The following is a 21,435-nucleotide window of genomic DNA, read 5'->3' as shown; positions in this document are numbered from 1 at the left end:
GGATAGAAAACTAGAAACATCAATGAGAGAGAAACATCGATCATCTGCCTCCTGCACAACCCCCACAGGAGATGTGCCCGCAACCAAGGTACATGCCCTTGACCGGAATCAAACCCGGGACCTTTCAGTCTGCAGGCCGATGCTCTATCCACTGAGCCAAACTTGTTTTAGCCCTTTCTTGATTTTTATAAGCCCCAATAACAGACTCACATGTTAACTAAATATGGTCAAGCTATTTCTATTAGCCAAGGTCCTGACATAAATGTACACTTATTAAAATTAAATCAAGGATGATCTTTCTCGATGAGTGCTTCCTCCCTTTTATAGACACGGAAATTGAGGCCAGTGCTACCAAAGCCTGAAATTGATGTCTGCATTAGAGCGAGGAGCTGTAAAAGGCATGGAAACCATCTCCCCAGTGAACTGATCCCTGCCAGCCATCCACTGAATTGCTTTTCGGACCTGGGAGAGCTTGGCTGGAAGGAAAGTGCACACATCTTCACAATCAGGCAGCACAGGCTCCAACACCAGAGGGGAGCTGGCCAACATACTAGTGTCCCTGGGGACACATCAAGACCAAGATGGTATGATAGGCTGCCAAAGGGTCTCAGCAGTGTCAGACTGGGTCGCTGATGCACCCCTAGAGCCCAGCCCTGTGCCAGGCACATGACAAAAACCCATTATTTACGTAATAAACAAAATAAGTCAAAATCAGAAGATCTTAGTTATTAGATACTCTCTGTGCCACTTTCAGCTTTCTGTGGAAGCTCTGAGTCTCAGTCCCACCATCTGTAAAATGGGGATAATAATGCAACCCCATTTGCTCCTCAGTATTATTAAGATCGGATAAATTCATTTTCGTGAGTTTAGTTTGTCCTAGTAAGCAAAGACATTGTTTTTATAATGCTTTAAATTAAAAAAAAAAAAGTCTTATGCCAATGCTTGCACACAACACACATTTATTAAGATGCAGCCAAGTGAGATGTGCCAGGCCCTCCTCTGAGTACAACCTTCTTTATTGGTGTGTGACAATGCCCACGAGCTGGGTGAGTGACATCATCAAAACCAAATGCCAGCCTTTTACAGACTTAGCCCAAACAATGTAGCCAAAGCACCATTCCAAACGGCAAGAAATCTGACATTCCATTCACAGTCCTGCTTTCCATTGTTATTGATATACACACTTGCATTTTAATGCTCATTTCAAATTCTCATTAAAAAAAAAAGCTTGTATTTGAACTTAGCAGAAAGCGAAGCTACCAGTAAAGGACAATGCAATAGCAAGGTAAAACTGCTTTTCATCCACACTGGACTAAATTATAAGCATTTTGCCATTCACGGGGGCTCTAATAACATGTGCACATAAGCAATACCGAGGTCGGATGGCTGGTGTGGGTGTCCACCCAGCATCTTCACTTTACTCTGGGTCCTTATCCTCCTCTGAAAAATGGGGGACCGACTTCTTTGCAACAACGTTGTCCAGTCTCTGTCCTTGTAGATATGGGTTGACACTCTGAAAAAAAAAAACAAAAGAAAAAATAAATATATATATGGCTTGGTATTATAGCTGAACATACAGACACCTCACAAAATAGGTGAATGAGATCATCTCTGGTCTATTGGGTTAACTATAAGGTAAATAATTACTCCAGTGAACTAACCAACATCTCAGTGGGAGGAGAAATGCTGTCTGACAGATGTGTCTAATTGTGTCTTTCACACAGCTATAAAGCACTTATTGGATGCATTATGCCCCCCTCCTTTTCTTGGCACAAAGATTTGGAATTAACCAGCGAATAGGCTCTCACTATTTATATTAACTTAGATAAACAAGCCCATTGTGAAAGAGAATTGTTATTCTATGGCCTTAATAGGGGGAGAGAGAATCTGAAATGCATTAAGTTATTTTACAAGATGAAGGTTCTAAAGATCACCAAGCAGGGCCAAGGTAAAATTCAATTTGCATACTAGTAACAGGTCATTTTATAATGTTGACTCTTCCATGCCACCATTCTCCTAAAGAGGATTCAGCAGGGACTCTGTAATCATTTCCTCCTTCCCTCAGTCAAATGGAAAAGCTGAAGAAAAAAAGGAGGAAGTCATGTGGAAGGCTCCATTATTTTTGACTCAAGACTCCATGGTCTGAAATCTCTTTTATCTGTTGGTATTCTGAATGAGTCAAGGTTTTTCCATTCCTTCTCTAATACATATTTTTTTGAGGTTTGGATTTGAATTAGTAATTGCAGCTTTACAACGTAGCCTTTAGAAAGTAGAAAATTTTTCAAAAGTTTTGAAATATTGGTTATTCAAGTCTCCTTCCAATAACTGAACAAAAATACAGGAAAGAAGCTGTAGTTGCTAATGATCTGCAATCCCAATGCATACAAAGTCCCTAGGGATGAATGGGCAGAGCTCACAAGTTTGCTGTGACTTTTGAAAGGTGAGCAGACATTCTCCAAAGAGAAAGACTGGGACTGAGCTTAGTATTTGTAAATGTCCTTCCATATTCCAATGGGTAATGAAGCATGCAAGTCCCACTCACCCTGAAAAAATGCATCACAAACCAGCTGATAATTTAAAAATATGTAATGTCCTCAGAGATCTGAAAAGTGACATGTCACAAAAGATGCTAAAAAGGCATCTTTAAAATGTCAACTAGAATGGGTTAGCCTATCCCAAGGAATTATATCAGGATCTTTGGCAGGTGGAGCAAATGTGAACTAAAAAAGCATATTCATATCATAAATCTCTTGAGTAATTTTTAGTAATAATATTTATTCTGAAAATTCTACTACCTTAAAAAAAGGATAGTAGGTTTATGTGTTTAATCAACAGTGGAATACAAGGTTGATAGCTCTTTATTAGTAAATAAAACAAATAGTAAACCTCAAATATTAACAAGACTAGAGGACTGGTGCATGAAAATTCATGCACTGGAAGGGGGCATCCCTTTCACAGTCCGGATGCCCGAAGGGGCAGGAGGTGACCTGGTGATCAGGGGAAGGCGATGCCCCATCACATCTTTGCTGCTGCCACTGCCGGCAGTGCAAGCCTCAGTCGGTCCTGGTTACCTGAGCCTTGGGTGGCCCTAAGTGGCTAGGCAGCTGCCATCCGAGGCTTGCCTGCACCTTGGGCTGGCTCTGGGCAGCTGGGGGCTGAGGAACTCTAGAGGCAGGCGTACAGAGCAGCCAGGCCCACCTGAGAGTGGGCCTGGCCCTGCTGCATGCCTGCCACTCCAGGGGGGCTAAGGGCACTGGGCACCACTATCTTGTGGCTGTGGGTGCCTCCATCTTTGAGGGTGGGGCAATCAAGTAGCATATACCTTCCTTATTGGCTGTGAATGCTGCCATCTTTGAGGACGGGAGAGTCCTTTAGCATATCCCCTCTTTATTAGATGGGATACATCTTCAGAGTTTAAAATTTTGCTAAGTTATTTAAAGGTGAAATAACCCTTTATTCATGAAGCAAGTAGGAATTCAATTGAAAATTAGCAAATATGGAACCTTTCATAAAACCACCTGGGGTTCCATTGTAACTTTGAGGAGAATCCTCTCAGGAAGGGAGTTTTATGGGAGATAGTCCTTCAGACCAGACCCAGAACATGGCAAAGATTGGAGGGAAGGGGGAGTAAGTTAATGAAGAAGTAAAAGGAGCAATCAGTTGAACTTTGCTGATGAATGCTTAACTATTAGCATTGAATCCTAAACTTAAGAGTAATAATAATAATAATGACACTTCATTTTAATTATCCTCTGAGAACTTAAGACACTTATGGATTTATCTTCAGCTTTGGTGGAAGACCAGCCAGGATACAAAGTGAGCATTATTCAGTTACACAATTGAGAACCATTGGGATGGAATCCCTACGTTCCTGTCCTCTGGAAACCCACAGCAAATACTGAGCTTCATTGGAGAAAGCCTTAGTTTTTCCCAAAAGGAAACCCCTAAATTCTATGGATTCATACACTTGAGGTGGTAAAGTCTTCAGTCAAGATGGGAACACCATCTGAGGCATGATGACAGGGGAGGCAAGTTCTATTTTCCAACAGTCCTGAGAGGTTCAGGGTTTATGGCATGAGCTTGGGTCTTTATAGATGCCTGAGAATAGAAAGAACTTGATACCTCTGGGTCACAGTAACCCATATTTTCACAAATTCTAAGCCTTTCCTACGAGGAGGAAGTTGAGGCCAAAACAAAACCTTTATAATATGTGTCCTAGCCAGAATTCTGATTTTGATAATCCTGCTCTCATCGCTGAACCTAAATCATGACCCACAGTCATTACTCAAGTCAGGGCAGAATTTGGGCCCATGATTGGTTTTATTTAGAAATGTCCTTGCTGTGCCATGGGGAGATATTCAAGCTATTTTGCTGGTAAATTATGTGTTTTCTGAGCTGGAATAGAATTTCTTGAGGATCTCTCAAGCACACATAACACCCTTCAGACCCTTCCTGCCACCATCTGCCACTGGACACTGTAATTATCTGAGAAAAACCCTTAACAACTCTTCACTCTCCCAAAGATCTGTTTCCAGACATCAAAACTGAATCTAGCATAGAAAATTGGCCATGGGATTTCTGTGTTTTGTCAGATGGCAAAGAGTTTGGAAATCTCTGTTGCAGGGTCCTGAGAATGAATGCTGAGTTAAAAACCCCATTTCCCCACGCCCTAAGCACTCTGACTGGACTCGGCAAAACTCTCACAAAGCATAGCCATCATGACCACTGTCCAGAGTCCCAATTCCACCAGGACCCCAGCACTTACTATTCTAAACAATCAGCCAGTGGCCTTGGGCACATGGTTTGCTTTGTATATTTTAATAAAGTTGGTTACTCTCTGGTAGCACTTTGCTATGTTTAATACTAGGATTTTAACTTTTTCTCCTGCTGATCAGAGAATGTTGGCAGGTGGCTGGGCATTTCTGTGTAGGAAGGTTCCAGTGGATTAGCTGAGTGGACAATGATCACTGATTAAATCACGGTGCCATCAAATGCGTGAGAAACCCAAAGCAAATTCAACCACTTTACACAAGGCAACACCACAGTGGCTCAGTATGACGCAAAGTCCCACCCTGGCAGGCCCGGGTGGTTGGTAGATTCAGAGGTCAGCAAACTAATACAATCGATCTGGGTGGTGTTTACATCAATCTAGATAAGCCAAGAGAAAAGGTATGTGGGAAGAATGAGATTTGTTCTTCCTCTCTTTTGTCCCCACATTCCTTCAGCATTGCTGTTGGAGCATGCCTTTCATAACTTCCTTGTCCCTGTCTGGTGTGCTTATGAAATTGATGCAAGTATGTGAACCATCTCCCAGTGGCCTACAGACCCTCTGAGGAAAGACACATCCTCATGTACACCCAGGCAAGAGATGCAATACAAGTTGCCTGTCAATAATGGAGGTGATAGAATCACCACAAAACAGGGCTGTGCACTAAAAGCCATGTACGAATGCTTGAGAAAGTCACCTCAGAAACCAAGACGGGCTTTGTGGGTGTGGCCTGGTCACAGGGACCACTGCTCTGCCCTCCCAGGACTGCTCCAACCCAACAACTGAAAGTTACAGCTTGGTTGTGCATCTCTGGATAAAGGTCTCTGCAATGCCCGAAGGCCCCTCCCTGTCATCAACATCCCATAATCGGGAAAACACAGCACTCTGACACCCAATGCCCCACTCAGAGAGCTCCGGCCATCCCAGCCACCACCAGCCCGCTGTGCATTACCCTCCGCTTTCGTCTCTGTCCTGCCTTCATCTTCTCAAAGAGGATCTTGTTCTAGAGTGGGAAGAAGAGACAACAAATACATGGGTCAGATTTGGTGAGCCTCTGTTTTAGAAGCAATACTTGGTGTGTCCTCTGGATATTTGCATATCATCTTTTGGAAACAAAACTAGATGAAAAAACAAAAAACAAAAAAACAAATGAAAGGAATGTCGCATCAGAAAGCTAGACCACAAGGGGGATGCTGGTGGTTGTGGGGCTCTGGATAAAGGTCTCTGCAACGCCCCGAGGCACCTCCCTGTCATCAACATCCCATAAACGGGAAAATACGGCACTCTGACACCCAAGCGTGTTGGAAACCCATCTCCTCGCTGTGAACAGCCTTTGTTCAAAACAAACAATGTTGTGTCACTTTCCTTTTGGGCCTAACTCCCTTTTTATGAGCTGTACACATAAACTGTTCTCTAGAGCAGTGCCCGCCCATGGATAACAATCCTCTAGGTAAATAAATGGAACTCTGACTTCAGCAGCCTTCCCTCCCGTGGCTTCAGTCTGCGCACCCAGTCAAGACAATTGGAAAACCATTTGGTCTATAACAATTTTAATAGAGTGAGCCTTTTAAAAACTGCCAAAAAAAACTTCTTGGCAGAAGGAAAGTTATGTTGTGGGGGGGGCGTGGGGGAGGGGAGCGGGATCCGTTACCACAGTTTGTATAAGTGTTTCCACATATTGCTGTATTTCAAACACACAGGGGCTGAAATGAGCTCTAGAATATCGGACACGTGCTCAGCAGATTTCCCTTCTGTCGGGATCACAAAAGACAGACATGTAACCTGGAGGCACAAGGGGAGGAGGGAAGCTGGGGGCTTTACTTGTGGGTTGTTGTGTGTTTTTTTTGTGTGTGTGTGTGTGTGTGTGTTTTTAATCAGAAGGAAACTAAAGTATAAAAAAGGTGATACATCCTACTCTAAATAAAATACCGATATTGATTTTTTTTTTTTTTAAAGGAGATGACAGAGTTTTGGTAAGGAACAAGTTTATACAGCACTTGTATCCTCGGAACTGTCTGGATAGAAAGAATTTTTTTATGACGGATTTGGAAATGAAAGTGACACATGCCAAGAATGAGCTTTGTAATTTTCATGTTCATTAAAATCTACCTCATCCGCAATTTACAATGCGTATTTCTTGCCCAACCTCAACTATGCAGGGAGGCCGCACCAGGGAGGGAGGACCCCTCGCTGCCAAAGGCCATCCTGGCCATGGCCTCCATCTCATACTCCCTTGGGGACTGAGGAGTTAATCTCAGATGCAGTCTTGCCGTTTGCAATAGCATGGATGGACCTAGAGGGGATTGTGCTGAAGGAAATAAATCAGGCAAAGAAAGACTAATACCATATAATTCCACACATATGTGGAATATGAAGAAAAAAAATCAACAAATCATAAGCAAACTCATAGAGGCAAACAGCTCATTGGTGGTGACCAGAGAGAAAGCGGGGGGTGGAGGGAGGGCAAACAGGTAAAAGGGGTCAGGGGGTAAAATGTATGGTGATGGATGCAAATTAGACTCTTGGTAGTGAGCACACTATAGTGTATACAATATTGAATTATAATGTCATATACCTGAAACTTATATCATGTTATAAACCAATGTCACCTCGACTTAAAATATACATATACATACACATACATACATACATATACATATAACAAATGTATATATGGAGGAAGGTGGAACATAGTCATTTACTGGCGGAATGAGTAATATCACTGTAAGGCTGTTGACCAGTGTTGCCTTTCTGGGATGTAACAATTCCTGATGCAGAGAGAATATCCTGGGAGTTTGTGCCCCAGCTGGGGAAAGGGGTAGGGAAAAGGGGTGAGGATAAGAGCTTCTTCATGTGCACTTCCGTGTTCAACTGCCTGAGCAGGGGAGGAACTGTGCAGGGACCTGAGAGCTGGTGCCATCATATAAGCTGGCCCATCAGTGTGGAGGAGCTCCTCGGGGCCATGAGAGCCTTCCTTCAAAAGGAAGTGCAAAAGGCTGGCAAGTCTTCCTCGCAAAGATGGCCCCTGTGTTTCCCTAAGGACCAGGGTTAGGGTTAGCAGGATGGTGCTGTCCCACCTCTGCATGAACGTGCTGGGGCGCTGCGATCAGCCCTGCTTTGTGTGGATTCAAGGGCAGGGACTGGCAGGTGTCATGTGGGTAGCAGAAGTCTAAGAAGAAACCAGCCCCCTTGCCTGACACCCATTCCTTGCTGGTGGGTGGGGAGGGGCAAGTGGTGAGCCTGCTTCCCATGTGAGTAGCAGGTTCGAGTTCATAAAGAGGGCTTTCCATGGTGCCATCAAGATTTTGGACAATTGCCCAGATGTTGGTTTCAAATTCCATTCCTAAATGGAACCAGGGAGGCTTCTTGAAGGAATGTCTGTTTCCAGGGCTAGGGCAGGGAAAGCACAAGGATGAATGGATCTGGAATATCTAATTGGGCCAGAAAGTTAGGAAATGCTCAAAAAATAAAAACAAAAAAAATGATGGGACATGTCAAAAGAAAAAAAACCAGCATACAAAGACTCGCACTGGCTAACTGTACACCAAAGTAAATAATGGGCATCAAATATTTAATATTGATATTAAATATACACAATTTTAAGTAAATAAACAAATCAAGGAAAACTCTTGCTTAGAGTAGAATGCCAACCAATAAATGCATAAAAATAATAGAGTAAGAAAATCGCCATTAAAATTACCATAGTTATCACTGATTTTGGTGAGAGTCATTAATAGGTACTACAATTGTTGGTTAAAAGTTTAATGGAGACAGAATATTCACACAACCCCAAAATATCCTTCCACAGGCTAATTATTAATTTCAAAAGGGAAACTGGTGATTTTACACTGAAGAAAGCTGGCAGACACTACTTTAACCAGGTTAGCACCAATTCTGAAACCAATGGGTGTCACGTACTACTTGGCACAAAACACTAAAATACAAAGGCATAACTCCAGTCTGATCACATGGGAAATGCAACGAACACCAACTGAAGAACATTCGATTCTTCAGACATTGCTGAGGTTATAAAAGGCAGAGAGGGTCCTTGCCTCTCATTTCTCCCTCGGCTCACGTTCTGGCCATGATCAGCTGCTTCCGTGTAAGGAAGAGCCTCTAGTTGTCCTTGCTGCCGATGAGAAGATGTGATAAGCACTCGGAAAGGAAAAATATTTGCTTTCAAGACAACTTTTTCCTGAGTAACACTTTGGGATTAATGTGTGAAGGAGGGGAGTGACTGGCATTTAGAGCAGCCTGCCTTTGGTCATAGCTACTCATTGTTGTGAGTACACTCACTGTCTGAAAGGCAACCAGTAGATAGGACTTGATAGGATCATGCACAGGACACATTCTGAGTGGTGAGCCATGGAAAAGGTAAGGGACTTATCCAATTTTAAAAGAACTCCTGGAGTCAGTTTGGTTCAAATCCCAGCTCTGCCAATCATCAGCTCTGTGGTATTAGGCAGCCTATTCCAATGCCCTAAGTCTGTATTTTCTCATCTGTAAAATGAGAGTAATAGGAATGAGCAGCTTTGAATGATATAATTCAGTAAAATATTTAATATAGTGTTTGGTATATAATATGTGCTCAATAAATATTACAATTTATTTGTGTATTACAAAAGACAATTACCATTCATCTTTGTATTGCAATCACCTAACACATGCCTGGAAGGCATATGATGTACATTCCATAAATGTGTCTTGATGCATTAACAAAGATAAAAACGCAGGAAACAAGACAGACACTGATATTTATGTGAATCACTGCTAAAGACCCAGCTCGGCTCCAGCTAATGTCAAAAACAGAGAAACAGTATTTGCAAACAAGGAATCAGGGTCTTGCATGCAGTTTCATGTAAAAGATAATTATTTTGTTAACTTGAAGGATTGTCGAGACGCTTGAGGCCATCATTCTACAATATATACACACTAGGAAGCTTGTAACCCCAGTTTAGCACAGCAAGGCATACTCAAGTCACACTTTCATTTACCGCTAGGTGGTAATGAGAAATTAAATGAAGAAAATTTAAGTTTAAACAAACACATAATTATAGCTGATAAAAGATTTGTAAACATTGCTCCATGGTCACTGATCAGTAATAGTACTTCCCTTTTTATTTAGTACTAACTTGTTGGCTTGAGCTCTGACGTAGAGACTAGGAATGACTGAGAAAACAAATTGGTATTTAGAGAAGGATGCAAAGAGGATGAAGGATGGTGGTTGGCCTCTCACTGGAGCACTGAGAGTGAGTGGTACTTGGTGAGAGAGCACTAAAGGTTTTTAAAAAGAGGCAAGGAAAGTTGGCAAGAGAGAAGTTTCCATTTCTCCCGCTTCCCCAGTTGGGATCTCTGCCCTCAGTCAGACTTCTCTCAGTTTCCCCCTTGCTTACTTTTTCTTTTCCAGCCTGCCAGTTATGCAAGCTACCTTCTCACCTTACTCCTTAATGCCACCTCTTTTAGCAACTTTGACTTCCTCAATGAGTATTATACAATTGGCCACGAGTCCTCAGTCCTAGATCTTCCTCTACCCTTATCTTCCACCTTTCCACCATGGCAGAACTAGAGCATGTTACTGAATGAGATAATTCAGTAAAATATTTAACATAGTGTCTGGACGATGCTAGGTTGTGTTCATTTTATTTTCATGCAGTTCTTCCCAACCAGAAGACTATCAGCTCTATGAAGACCAATACCATGTCTTAATGACTATTGCATATTGAGCACCCAGCACTGTGCTTGGAATGAAGCAGATGTAATATCTTCCACATAATCTTTGTTGAGCCTGCCCTGGCTTCTGTTTGGCAATACTTTTGCCCATTTCTTGTAATCCTCTGTGATCTTCTACTCTCTCCCTCCCTCTTTGCTCCCTTCTTTCCTTCCCACCTCCCTCTCTCGTTCCTCCTTTCTTTTTAAGATTCCCTCAGAGGGAAAGTTCATACCATCCACTTCATATAAGCCTGACCTACCTCATCTTTCCTCCTCATACTATACTTATGCCACATACCAATGTTAGTCAGGTCCTCGGCCTCCTTAGAAATGTCTTCAAGCCTCATCATGTTGGTGACTTTCACTTGAATTCACAATGATCACAGCCACTACTTCAGAGCTGGAATTACTTCCTTTATTTCCTAGCTTTAAACCCTTCTGCCACCAGGATAAGTTCCTTTAGAGAAGCTTTTCGTGAGTCCAGTCTCCTATTTAAGAACCTATAGATGTTTGCCCATGTAATTCAACATATTCAAACTCTCCTAGTATGCTTCAGCGTGGCTCCCCATGCCAAGTCTCCCTAACAGAACTGCTTATGAAAAAGAAGAGAAATAAAATGATGCATATTGCAAGAAGCAAGATCAACTTAGGAGGTATTGCTGATGTGTTGTTTTAAGACAGGGAATGTGTGCACCTGAAGGTTGCCTGTTGAATCAATTCAGTGCAATGTTAAAGCAAGATGATGAAAACGGTTAACGAGCAAGGACATCTTCTTCTAAAACAGTGTAAAAGGAAGGGAGCGTGTTTAGTCCTGAGACTACAAAATTCCTGGTAAAGTTGAAGCAAGGTCAGCTGCCAGTAATGAGCTGAGAAGGGATTGATAGCTTTAGAAGGGCTTAGAAAGTTAGGAATATCTGCTCATTCACTCCTTCCACAGATGTATTGACTACCGACTGATATGTGAACTAACACTCCCTGGTATTTTTCCACTTTTCTCACGTGGCTTCAGCATCCAACTCCATGGGCCCAACCTCAGGGACACAGATACATCCCCACTCAACTGGGACCTCATTTGGCCCATTGTTCCGGCCTGCCTTCACCATCTTGAATCCCAACTGTCACTTAGTGCAAGCCCTTCCAACCTGGTGTCATCCTTTGAGAATCTGACTATCACACCTTCTATATTTTTTTAATTAGAAACATTTATTAAAATGTGGACATGCAGGGTGCCACATGAAATCTCTCTCCCTGTTAACGTGGACCCTTTAACAAGCTCCCTTTCGGGGCCGTCCTCTTGCCTGGGCTATGTCTCCCCACTGCTCCCAATAGGACTTCGTGAAAGATCTCATCCAATACTTTGCTGAAGTCCAAGTGCACCACACTCACTTCATTTCCCTCATCGAGCTGGCAAGTAAGTGAATAATGCTGGCAAGTAGAATACAATTAGTTTGACAAAACTTGTTTTTAGCAAACCTGTGCCAAATGGTCATGCTTTCTTTTTCCAAGTGCTTATAAACAATTTCCTTAACTGGCAATTATAGATCCTTGCCTGGTATTGACAGCAAGCTCACGGCTGCAGTTTTTTTCTTTCCTTAACTCAGAATTACATACATCTGTTTCTAAGCTTCTGGCATCATTTTTCCTTAGTTCTGCAGAGATCATTACTCTAGAGATAAAATTTGCAAATTTTCTCAGTATCCTTTTTAAAAAATAATCATACATTTCCCTTGAGAGCTGAATGAAACCCTGGTGACACTTCCGGATGTATTAGGAGACAGACTGTGGGGTAGACCGCAGTGGAAGCCTCTGCTGCCTATAGCTAATAAGATGGGTTCAGGCCATCAAATCTTCAGATTGGCTGGGATATTGTGGCCTACAGTGTGGTTTGGACTAGAACTACTTAAAGTCCCTCTCAACCAGAGATTTCTGAAAAATCAGCCACTAAACAATTTTTCTTCTCTCCCCACCCATATTGCTCATCTCTGCCATCAGTACCTTCAGAGTAGCAGAGTATAAAACCCACGAGTAACTAAGATGGGACTTACCCACTTGCCCAAGCCTGGGAAGTCATGTTCAGGATCATACAGGTGCTGGTTCAACTGAAATTCTTGACTGAACTCCGCTGTGTCAGGGGTGTGTTCTAGACATCCATCATCTGCTGCAAACAGCAAAGGGCTTGAGGAACGGCCAAGGCATTTATCATTATTCCAAAAGAGTTCATTTATTAAAAACAACCAGACACCCAAAGGTCAGACTGTATTCACATCAGTCCCTCAAAGTCACTTTTCCTCTGGGATTTGTTCGTCTCAAATGCTCGTACCTGTGGCTGAGACTGTTTGGCTGCCCACCAAGGCCACTCTCCCTCTCCCCTCTGCACAAAGCCAATTTTCCAGCCGTGCTTTGCAATAGGGCGGTGCTGTGGACCTGAGTTTGGGCCAATGGGACGTGGGCAGAAATGATATATTGCATTTCCAGGCCTAGCCCATACAAACCTCCTATATAACCCCACTCCCTGTTCCATGCCCGAACCGTTGTTCTGCTTTATACTTGTAGGCAATCAGGACAATTATGTGGAATTTAATGGACAAACTGAACTAACAAGCAAAATAGACACAGACTCATAGATAGAGAGCAGGCAGACAGCTCGGGTGGGGGGGGGGGGCAGATGTTGGGGGTGGGGGGGGGGATTGAGCAAAAAAGAGAAAAAGAGAGAAAGAACTCATGGAAGTGAACCAGAGTGCGGTGACTGCGGTGGGAAGAGGGGTGGGTGGAGATGGAAGGGGTATAGGGAGAATAAATGGTGATGGAAAAACAAAAATGAAAGCTGACAGTCTTGTTGCTGAACCTCTCACCCCACCACACTCTCCCCACCACATCCTCACCACCTCTGGCAGGACTTCACAGGAGTGAGGAATAAACTCCTATTGTATTAAGACACTGTCTGCTTTATCTGTTATAACAGCAAGGATTTCCTTAACTAATACACTTCCCTTCCACATGACTCACTCTGTTTTCCCTTGGGTGAGCTCTTTAGCAACACTTCCAGCTCTTGGAGAACATACATGTCACAAGAACAACAATTACTAGACAGTACCTGTGGTTGTGTATGGGGATAATGGGGTAAACTTTGAAGTCAGACTGAGCAGAGCTTGGGGTTCAAATCCTGGCTCATTAAGTGACAGGTAGGTTTAGTTCCTTAGAAAAGTTAACTTAGTCTCTCTAAGTCCATTTACTCATCTGTGAGATGGGAGTAATCAAATACGTACCTTACAGGCTGCTGTGAGAAATAGAGATGATGGTACACAGAGCATTTGGCATATACTAGGTTTGCTCTTTGTTTTAATTCCTTCCCCACCACTTCCCTTTAAATGACGGTTTATACTATGACTGCTCTTTGAAATAAAGCATGTCTTCCATTCCAACCCAAGAAAGGTTATCCCTCTTTGCTGCTGCTATTACCTATATCCTGTCATTACTAGAAACCATGCTTTGAAAATAAGTCATTTTATTTTTCTATCTCTAATGTGCTACAGACTATGGTTTAAATAGGGGGCAGGGGATAGATTGTGAATTTTGTGTAGGACTAGGACAGTAGTCAGCAAACTCATTAGTCAACAGAGGCAAACAGCAACAGTACAACAATTGAAATTTCTTTTGAGAGCCAAATTTTTTAAGCTTAAACTTCTTCTAATGCCACTTCTTCAAAATAGACTCACCCAGGCCGTGGTATTTTGTGGAAGAGCCACACTCAAGGGGCTAAAGAGCCGCATGTGGCTCGCGAGCCGCAGTTTGCAAACCATGGGGCTGGGGGAAGAAAGAATCCCTTTGCACAGGGATAATGAACCAGCAAAGGCAATGGTGGTCTAGTCCCCTGAGACTGCTCTGACATCTTCCGGCAGCATTAGGCTTCAGTCTCTCAGCTCTTAGCAGCATCAGCTCTGGTGGAAGCCAAGCACCTGAACAAATCCCTAATGTGGCTCTATTGTGGCTCACCGCTTTTCATGGAACTGTTCATCTAATTTCTTCATCTAGAGCAATTAACACACAGGGAAGGGAGAGCAAACGAGGAGAATTCTGGCCATCTGCATAAGGCTGCTTTGCAACCTGTTCATAATTGTTCTGCCAGCATCTCGGAGGGCCCAGACTGAGAGAAAAGATGAAGCCCTGTTCTGGGAACCAAATGTGTCTTGGGCCTGATATTGTGCCCTGGAATTCACCTCCTGTCCCTGAGGACGGGCTCTCTGGGTCCCGCTGCTCTGGCCAAGGTGAAGGGGCTTGCTTCAGAGGAGAGCATGGCACCGGAGGGGAAGACAGTTTGATTCTTGGGCTGCTCAATGGTGTGGTGTCAGGATTCTCAGTGAGGCATATCTCAAGCAACTTCTTACAAATAATGACCACATCTACAAGTGATTTCCCTTTTAGAATGCAAATTGTGGTACAAAAAAGACCGAGTAACAGAAAGATAACAAAGGAAATGGCAGGTAAATTGTGACAAGAAAGGGTCTGGGACTTGGGTTTTTATTCAACTCTATCAGCCCACCTAATTGCTATTCTCAGAGCTTCTACGTGCTTCATTGCATAAGTCTGTATTTTTCTTTTGTCAGGATAACCTACATTGCATGTTTGTTTGTTTGTTTGTTTTAATATATTTTATTGATTTTTTTACAGAGAGGAAGAGAGAGTGAGAGTGAGAAACATCAATGAGAGAGAATCATCGACCAGCTGCCTCTTGCACACCCCCCACTGGGGATGTGCCCACAACCAAGGTACATGCCCTTGACCGGAATCAAGCCGGGACTTTTCAGTCCGCAGGCCGATGCTCTATCCACTGAGCCAAACCGGTTTCGGCTACATTGCATGTTTTTTAAAGGTACTGACTATGTCTTCACTTTCACACTGACGAGCCTAAGGCCCTGGGAAGAAACAAGACCGCTGTAGTGGACACTAGAACTTAGATCTCTTGGCTCTAAGTCCGCTTCTCTTTCCATCCTCTTAAAACAGCAGTTTTAAAACTTAGTGTGCACCAGAATCACATAGAAGGCGGGTTAAATCACAGATCCCTGGATCCTACCTCCGAGTTTCTGATCCAATAGGTCTGGGGTAAGACTTAAAATTTTCATTCCTTGCAGACTGGTGCAGCCACTATGGAAAGCAGTATGGAGTTTCCTCAAAAAATTAAATATGGAACTGCCATTTGACCCAGTGATCCCACTTCTAGGAATATATCCTAAGAAACCCAAAGCACCAATCAGAAAGAATGTATGTACCTCTATGTTCATAGCAACACAATTTACTATAGCTATGATCTGGAAACAGCCTAAATGCCCATCAGCAGATAAGTGGATAGAAAGGCTGTGGTACATCTATACCATGTTATACTATGAGCAGTAAAAAAGAAGAATTTCTTAAACTTTGAAACAGCATGGAGGGACATGGAGAGTATCATGCTAAGTCAGTGATTGGCAAATTCATTAGTCAACGGAGCCAAATATCAACAGTACAACGATTAAAATTTCTTTTGAGAGCCAAATTTTTTAAACTTAGACTTCTTCTAACGCCACTTCTTCAAAATAGGTTTGCCCAGGCCATGGTATTTTGTGGAAGAGCCACACTCAAGAGGCCAAAGAGCCACATATGGCTCGAGAGCCACAGTTTGCCGACCACGGTGCTAAGTGAAATAAGTCAGTCAGAGAAAGACAAGTATCACATGATTGCACTCATATGTGGAATCTAAGTAACATAATAAACTGGTGAATGGAGAGGATCCAAAGACATGAACGCATGGAACAGAGTGCGGAATCTCTGAGAGAAGGTGGGGGAGGGTGGTGGATGGGAGGTGATCAACCGAAGACCTCGTATGCATATATGCATGGCCCATGGACACAGACAATAGAGTGGTGAAGGCCTAAGTCAGGGGGCAGGGGAGGGTTGAAAGGGGTCAATGGGAGAAAAAGGGGGACATATGTAATACTTTCAACAATAAAGAATTATTATTTTTTTAAGTTTGCATTCCTAATAAGTTTCCAGGTAATGTGGATGCTACAGGTCATGGAACCATACCTGAAGAACCACTGCACTGTCCACTTAACCAAATCCCTGTGGGGACTATTGGTCTTCAAACTCTAAACGGCTCTCTCTTCCTGCCCTCCAAAGCCCAACAAGCAAGTAAAATGCAGCAGGAGCCAGTGCCCCCACTTCTGGGCCACATCCAACTGCTTTAGTTGCTCCATCCCAGGATGGGGGCTCCGTACCCATGAAAAACAGAGACCTCACCCTAAATGTAAAGAGGAGTATCTTTCAGAGACAGAGTCTTCCAGACAAAACATGCATTGTGTTAAAGAAAAGCGGAGGGGCCAGTGCTGACACACTTTTCCAACAAGGCAATGTGTCATGGTGGCTGAGTGCAGGGTACTGAATCAGGTAGACCTGGGTTTGAGTCTTGGCTCAGCTACTTGCTATATAGATAGTGTTAGGCATGTTACTCTCTAAGCTTCAGTTTCTGTGCATATAAAGGTATCCATATAAGGATAATAGGTACCAACTACTCTTATTAGGCTTGGAGAAAAAGACTACTTTGGGGCTAAAAGTTCGCCCAAGCCCAAGGAAAAGAGGTGCATTACTTACTAGTGGCCAAGCTCATTACAATCAGGATGCCATTTAATGATCCTTACTCTGTGCTAGGCGCTATGCCAAGTGCTTCACATGAATAATTTCATTTAATTCACACAATAACCCCCATTTTGAAAATGAGGAAACTAAAGTGCAACGTGGTTAATTAACTTTTTCAAGGTCACAGATTTTGACTTTGGGTTTGAATTTGGGTAGTCCAAGCCTAGAGCCACTGTTTTAACCATCCAAGTAAGCTGCTCAAAGCCCAGCATAAGTGTAGCTCGTTCAAGAGTCACTCTTTTTAAAAAAAAAATAAATCTTTATTGTTCATATTATTACAAATGTTCCTCTTTCCACCACCCCCCCTCCATTTCTCTCCTCCACCAGGTTCCCACCCCACCCTCTGACCTTTCCCCATCCCCCATTGTCCTCATCCATAGGTGCACAGTTTATGTTCAGTCTCTTCCCACATCCCCCTCTCCCCTTTTCCCCAAGAATCATCAGTTCACTCCCCTTCCATACCTCTGATTCTATTATTTTCAACAGTTAATATTGTTCATCAGTTTTTTTAAATTTCCTTGGTTTTTAGATTCACTTGTTGATAGTTACATATTTGTTGTTCATAATTTTTATCTTTATTTACTTTCTCTTCCGAAAGAACCCCCTTCAGCAATTCATATAATTCTGGTTTGGTGGTGATGAACTCCTTTAGCTTTTTTTTTTTTATTAGTGAAGCTCTTTATCTGGCCTTCGATTCTGAGTGATAGCTTTGCTAGATAGTAGATTATTTTTGGTTGTAGGTTCTTACTATTCATCACCTTGAATATTTCTTGCCATTCCCGTCTGGCCTGCATGGTTTCTGTTGAGAAATCAGCTGACAATTGTATAGGTGCTCCTTTATAGGTAACTACCTGCTTTTCTCTTGCTGCTTTTAATATTTTCTCTTTGTCTTTTGCTCTTGGAATTTTAATTATGATTTGTCTTGGTGTGGTCTTCTTTGGATTCCTTTTGTTTGGAGTTCTGTGCACTTCCTGGACTTGTAAGTCTAATTCTTTTACCAGGTGGGGGAAGTTTTCTGTCACTATTTCTTTCAGTATGTTTTCAATATCTTGCTCTCTCTCATCTTCTGGGACCCCCATAATTCTGATGTTGGTTCGCTTGAAGTTGTCCCAGAGGTTTCTTACATTATCTTCAATTTTCTGGATTCTCTTGCCTTCTTGCTTCTGTGGAGGAGTGTCTTCTTGCTGTTTATGTTCCAAATCTTTGACTTGATTCTTGCAATCATCCATTCTGTTTTTAGGACTCTGTATAATATTTTTTATTTCAGACAAAGTATTCTTTGTTTCTTGTTGATCCCTTATTATTTCTTGTTGATCCCTTATTATTTCTTGTTGATCCCCTTATTATTTCTAGTTGATCCCTTTTCATATCCTCATAGGCCTCGTTTATTTTATCAGCCTTTTCTAGGAGATTCTTGAACAACCTTATAAGTGTAGTTTTGAACTCTATATCCAGTCGCATTTTGTCCTCCATTTCTTTGGTTTGTGATCTATTTCATTGTCTCGGCATTTTCGCAGCTTCCCTGATGGGGCGGAGTTTCAGGGTGGAGCCTACAGGCTTGGCTTCCATCAGCCATGCCCTATGCAGCACCTGAGTCTCAGTATTCCTGAGGGTCCTTCAGTACTCCCTGCAAGCACCTCTGAGAGTAAGGTGCCCTCGATTTTCGCCTGCTACCAAACAGTCTAGGCTCTCCCCCAATGAGCCCGAAACTGGGGTTCAGTTCAGTTGGAAGTGGGATTGGAAGTGGCGTTCAGAGCAGTCTGGCGCTTTTGTCTCCTTCCCGCCAGGGCAATCCCGCGGCACAGCCAACCGTCCCTTCTCTGTGCACCATGTGCGTGCCTCCGGGACTTCCTTTCACCGCTCCCCCAGGGTTCCACCTTACAGCCCAGCTCCCTCTGTTTGAGCCTGGGTCCCCAGGGTCTGGCCTAGAACTGGGTTCAGCGCTGTCCGGTCTGGGGTTCAGCACAGTCGGAGCTTTTATCTCCTTCCCGCTAGGGAACGCCAGCCAGGCACTCAGCCGCCCCTCCTCTCTGGCTCCGTCCTCTCAGCGCGCGCTGCGTGTCTCCGTACCTTAGGCTTTTATAGCTCCTCCACTCTTCCTTCTGGTTTTTTCCTTGCTTCTCGTTGTAGAATTTCCAGTCTGTCGACTTTCCTGTAGTTCTGGGTAATGTCCATTTTATATTTTAGTTGTATTTTATTGAAATTTTTGTGTGCGGCTGTGGCTGGGTGTTTACCTGTGCAGCCATCTTGGATTCTCCTCCACCCATTCACAAGTCATTCTCTTTGGAGTCAAGAAATAGGAGCGTGGGAAGAACATACAAGTAGCAAGGAAATTTTCAATTTTCTTCCTTAACCAACTTCTTATCTTACTGGACCCCCTCCTTCTCATTCCACCTCCTGGCCACTAAGGAAACATTTCAGGATGGATTCTAACTAATTGAGATGTAGTTGGAATGTTGATTGTCAAGAGAAGTCAGGAAAACAAATGGCAATCCATGAACCAAGTAGCCAGTTCCAAAGACACTAAACATGGGCAGCCATTACGCATCATAGAAGGGAGGGGGGGCCGAAACCTGTTTGGCTCAGTGGATAGAGCGTCGGCCTGAAGACTGAAAGGTCCCATGTTCGATTCTGGTCTCTATCCCTCTTCCTTCCTCTCTTTAGAAAATCAATAAAATATATTTAGAAAAAGAAGGAGGAGGAGGAGAAGGAGGAGGAGGAGAGGGAGGGGGTGAGACGTATGTGGGGAGGGGTTTGGGATGGTAATGGGGGGATGAGGAAAATTATGTGATACCATAATCAATAAAATAAAAAATAAAATAAAAAATAAAATAGCCTCAGTTTTCCTTTCCAAAGAGGGAGAGACAGAATGTAAAACCCTGGCAAGGAAGTCCTTTGCAGAGGTATCTGAATACCAGAACTCACCAAGAAACATATTCTAGAATAAAATTTCCCTTCCAATACACTTACAAGTGCATGAGGGCTCATTTGGACTAGAAACACCATCTCTCACAATATTTGTAGCTGATCTTAGAATTTAAAAAAATATATTTTTTTATTGATCTTTTACAGAGAGGAAGAGAGAGGGATAGAGAGTTAGAAACATCGATGAGAGAGAATCATTGATCAGCTGCCTCTTGCACACCCCCTACTGGGGATGTGCCCGCAACCAAGGTACATGCCCCTGACCAGAATCGAACCTGGGACCTTTCAGTCCGCAGGCTGACGCTCTATCCACTTAGCCAAACCGGTTTTGGCTGATCTTAGAATTTTTTATTTCCTCCCAAGGCCACTGCCATATGTGGGAAGCAAAGGACATGTCGATTACCTGTTTTTCCAACGGGACAAGGGTTTGGAGGGTCAGGGTAGCCCTGATCCTCACTGAAGTCCTTGGGAATGTTGTCACCAGTCAACTCGGCCACGATGTTTGGGATGTTGCCAAAAGGACCCAAGTGCTGCAGACCTTCATGAGCTCCACCTGCCAGGGAACCAGAAGCAGTTCGTTTCAGTGCAGTTACATTCGTTTAATGAATATTTAATCAGGCATGCCATCCATGCAATGCTCCGCGCTCTGTGCTGGGGAGAGAAAAAGAACCAAGCAATTCCTGCCTTTGGTAAAATTTTTAAAATTTATTGTAGAAACAGACATATATATAGTATATATGTATATATTATACATGTATCTTTTCTACACAAAGTGCACCTTATACGTTCTAGAATAGAAACGTCAACACAGCATCATGGAAGCATAGAAAAGGGGGAGTTTCATTTCACTGATGTGAGGGGGAGGGCTTCTTAGGCCAATTGGGACATGAGCAGCACTGACTCAGGTGGGTGGGGCTTTGGAAGCAGAGTGTGGAGCTTGTGGCCTGGGTGAGGGAAGGTGGGGGAAGGGAAAAGTGAGAACAGGCTGAATGACAATCCATAACCACAAAGGGTAGGTAAAGAAAAAAGTCACTGCCATTCTAGATCAGCCACTTCACATTCAATGGATTTACTTTAATCATTTCTTCTCTGCATAGCTTTGTGTACATAAATGTTTATTCACTTTTTACTTAATATTAAAACACAAGAGTCTTCCGTGTGGCTGCACAGTCTCTGTGAATGGCTATGTAGCTTTCTAGCCAGTGGCTCGACCACAGCATATCAATCATTCCCCTACGTGGGACATTTAGTGCTTCTCAATTTACTCTTAGGAATCATTTTTCCATGTTTTGGATTAATCTTCCTCAGTATTGATTTCCATAAGTCAAAATACAAGGTCAAAGGCTATAAAGAATTTGATGGCT

At 43.0% G+C, this 21,435-nt stretch overlaps 1 protein-coding gene across 3 annotated transcripts in view; it reads right to left on the bottom strand.

Annotated features, from left to right (window-relative positions):
- Positions 1–942: 942 nt before the first annotated feature.
- SCG5 (secretogranin V) overlaps positions 943–21,435 on the bottom strand; it is a 56,389-nt gene continuing 35,896 nt past the window's right edge. For 2 of the 3 annotated variants that reach the window (XM_036446846.2, XM_045583837.1), the window contains exons 3-6: positions 20,475–20,624; positions 12,523–12,635; positions 5,721–5,771; positions 943–1,513 (exon numbers count right to left, since the gene is read on the bottom strand). In XM_036446846.2, coding sequence (XP_036302739.1) covers positions 1,418–1,513; positions 5,721–5,771; positions 12,523–12,635; positions 20,475–20,624 — 410 coding nt within the window. In that variant the 3' untranslated portion in view covers positions 943–1,417. The remainder of the gene's footprint in view (positions 1,514–5,720; positions 5,772–12,522; positions 12,636–20,474; positions 20,625–21,435) is intronic. The other variant, XM_036446855.2, reaches the window with a different exon arrangement.

The sequence above is a fragment of the Pipistrellus kuhlii genome, unplaced genomic scaffold (genome assembly GCF_014108245.1).
Source record: "Pipistrellus kuhlii isolate mPipKuh1 unplaced genomic scaffold, mPipKuh1.p scaffold_m20_p_1, whole genome shotgun sequence".
Classification (NCBI taxonomy): domain Eukaryota; kingdom Metazoa; phylum Chordata; class Mammalia; order Chiroptera; family Vespertilionidae; genus Pipistrellus; species Pipistrellus kuhlii.
Note: the sequence above shows the minus strand (reverse complement) of the source record. Positions and strands in the feature narration are given on the sequence as shown.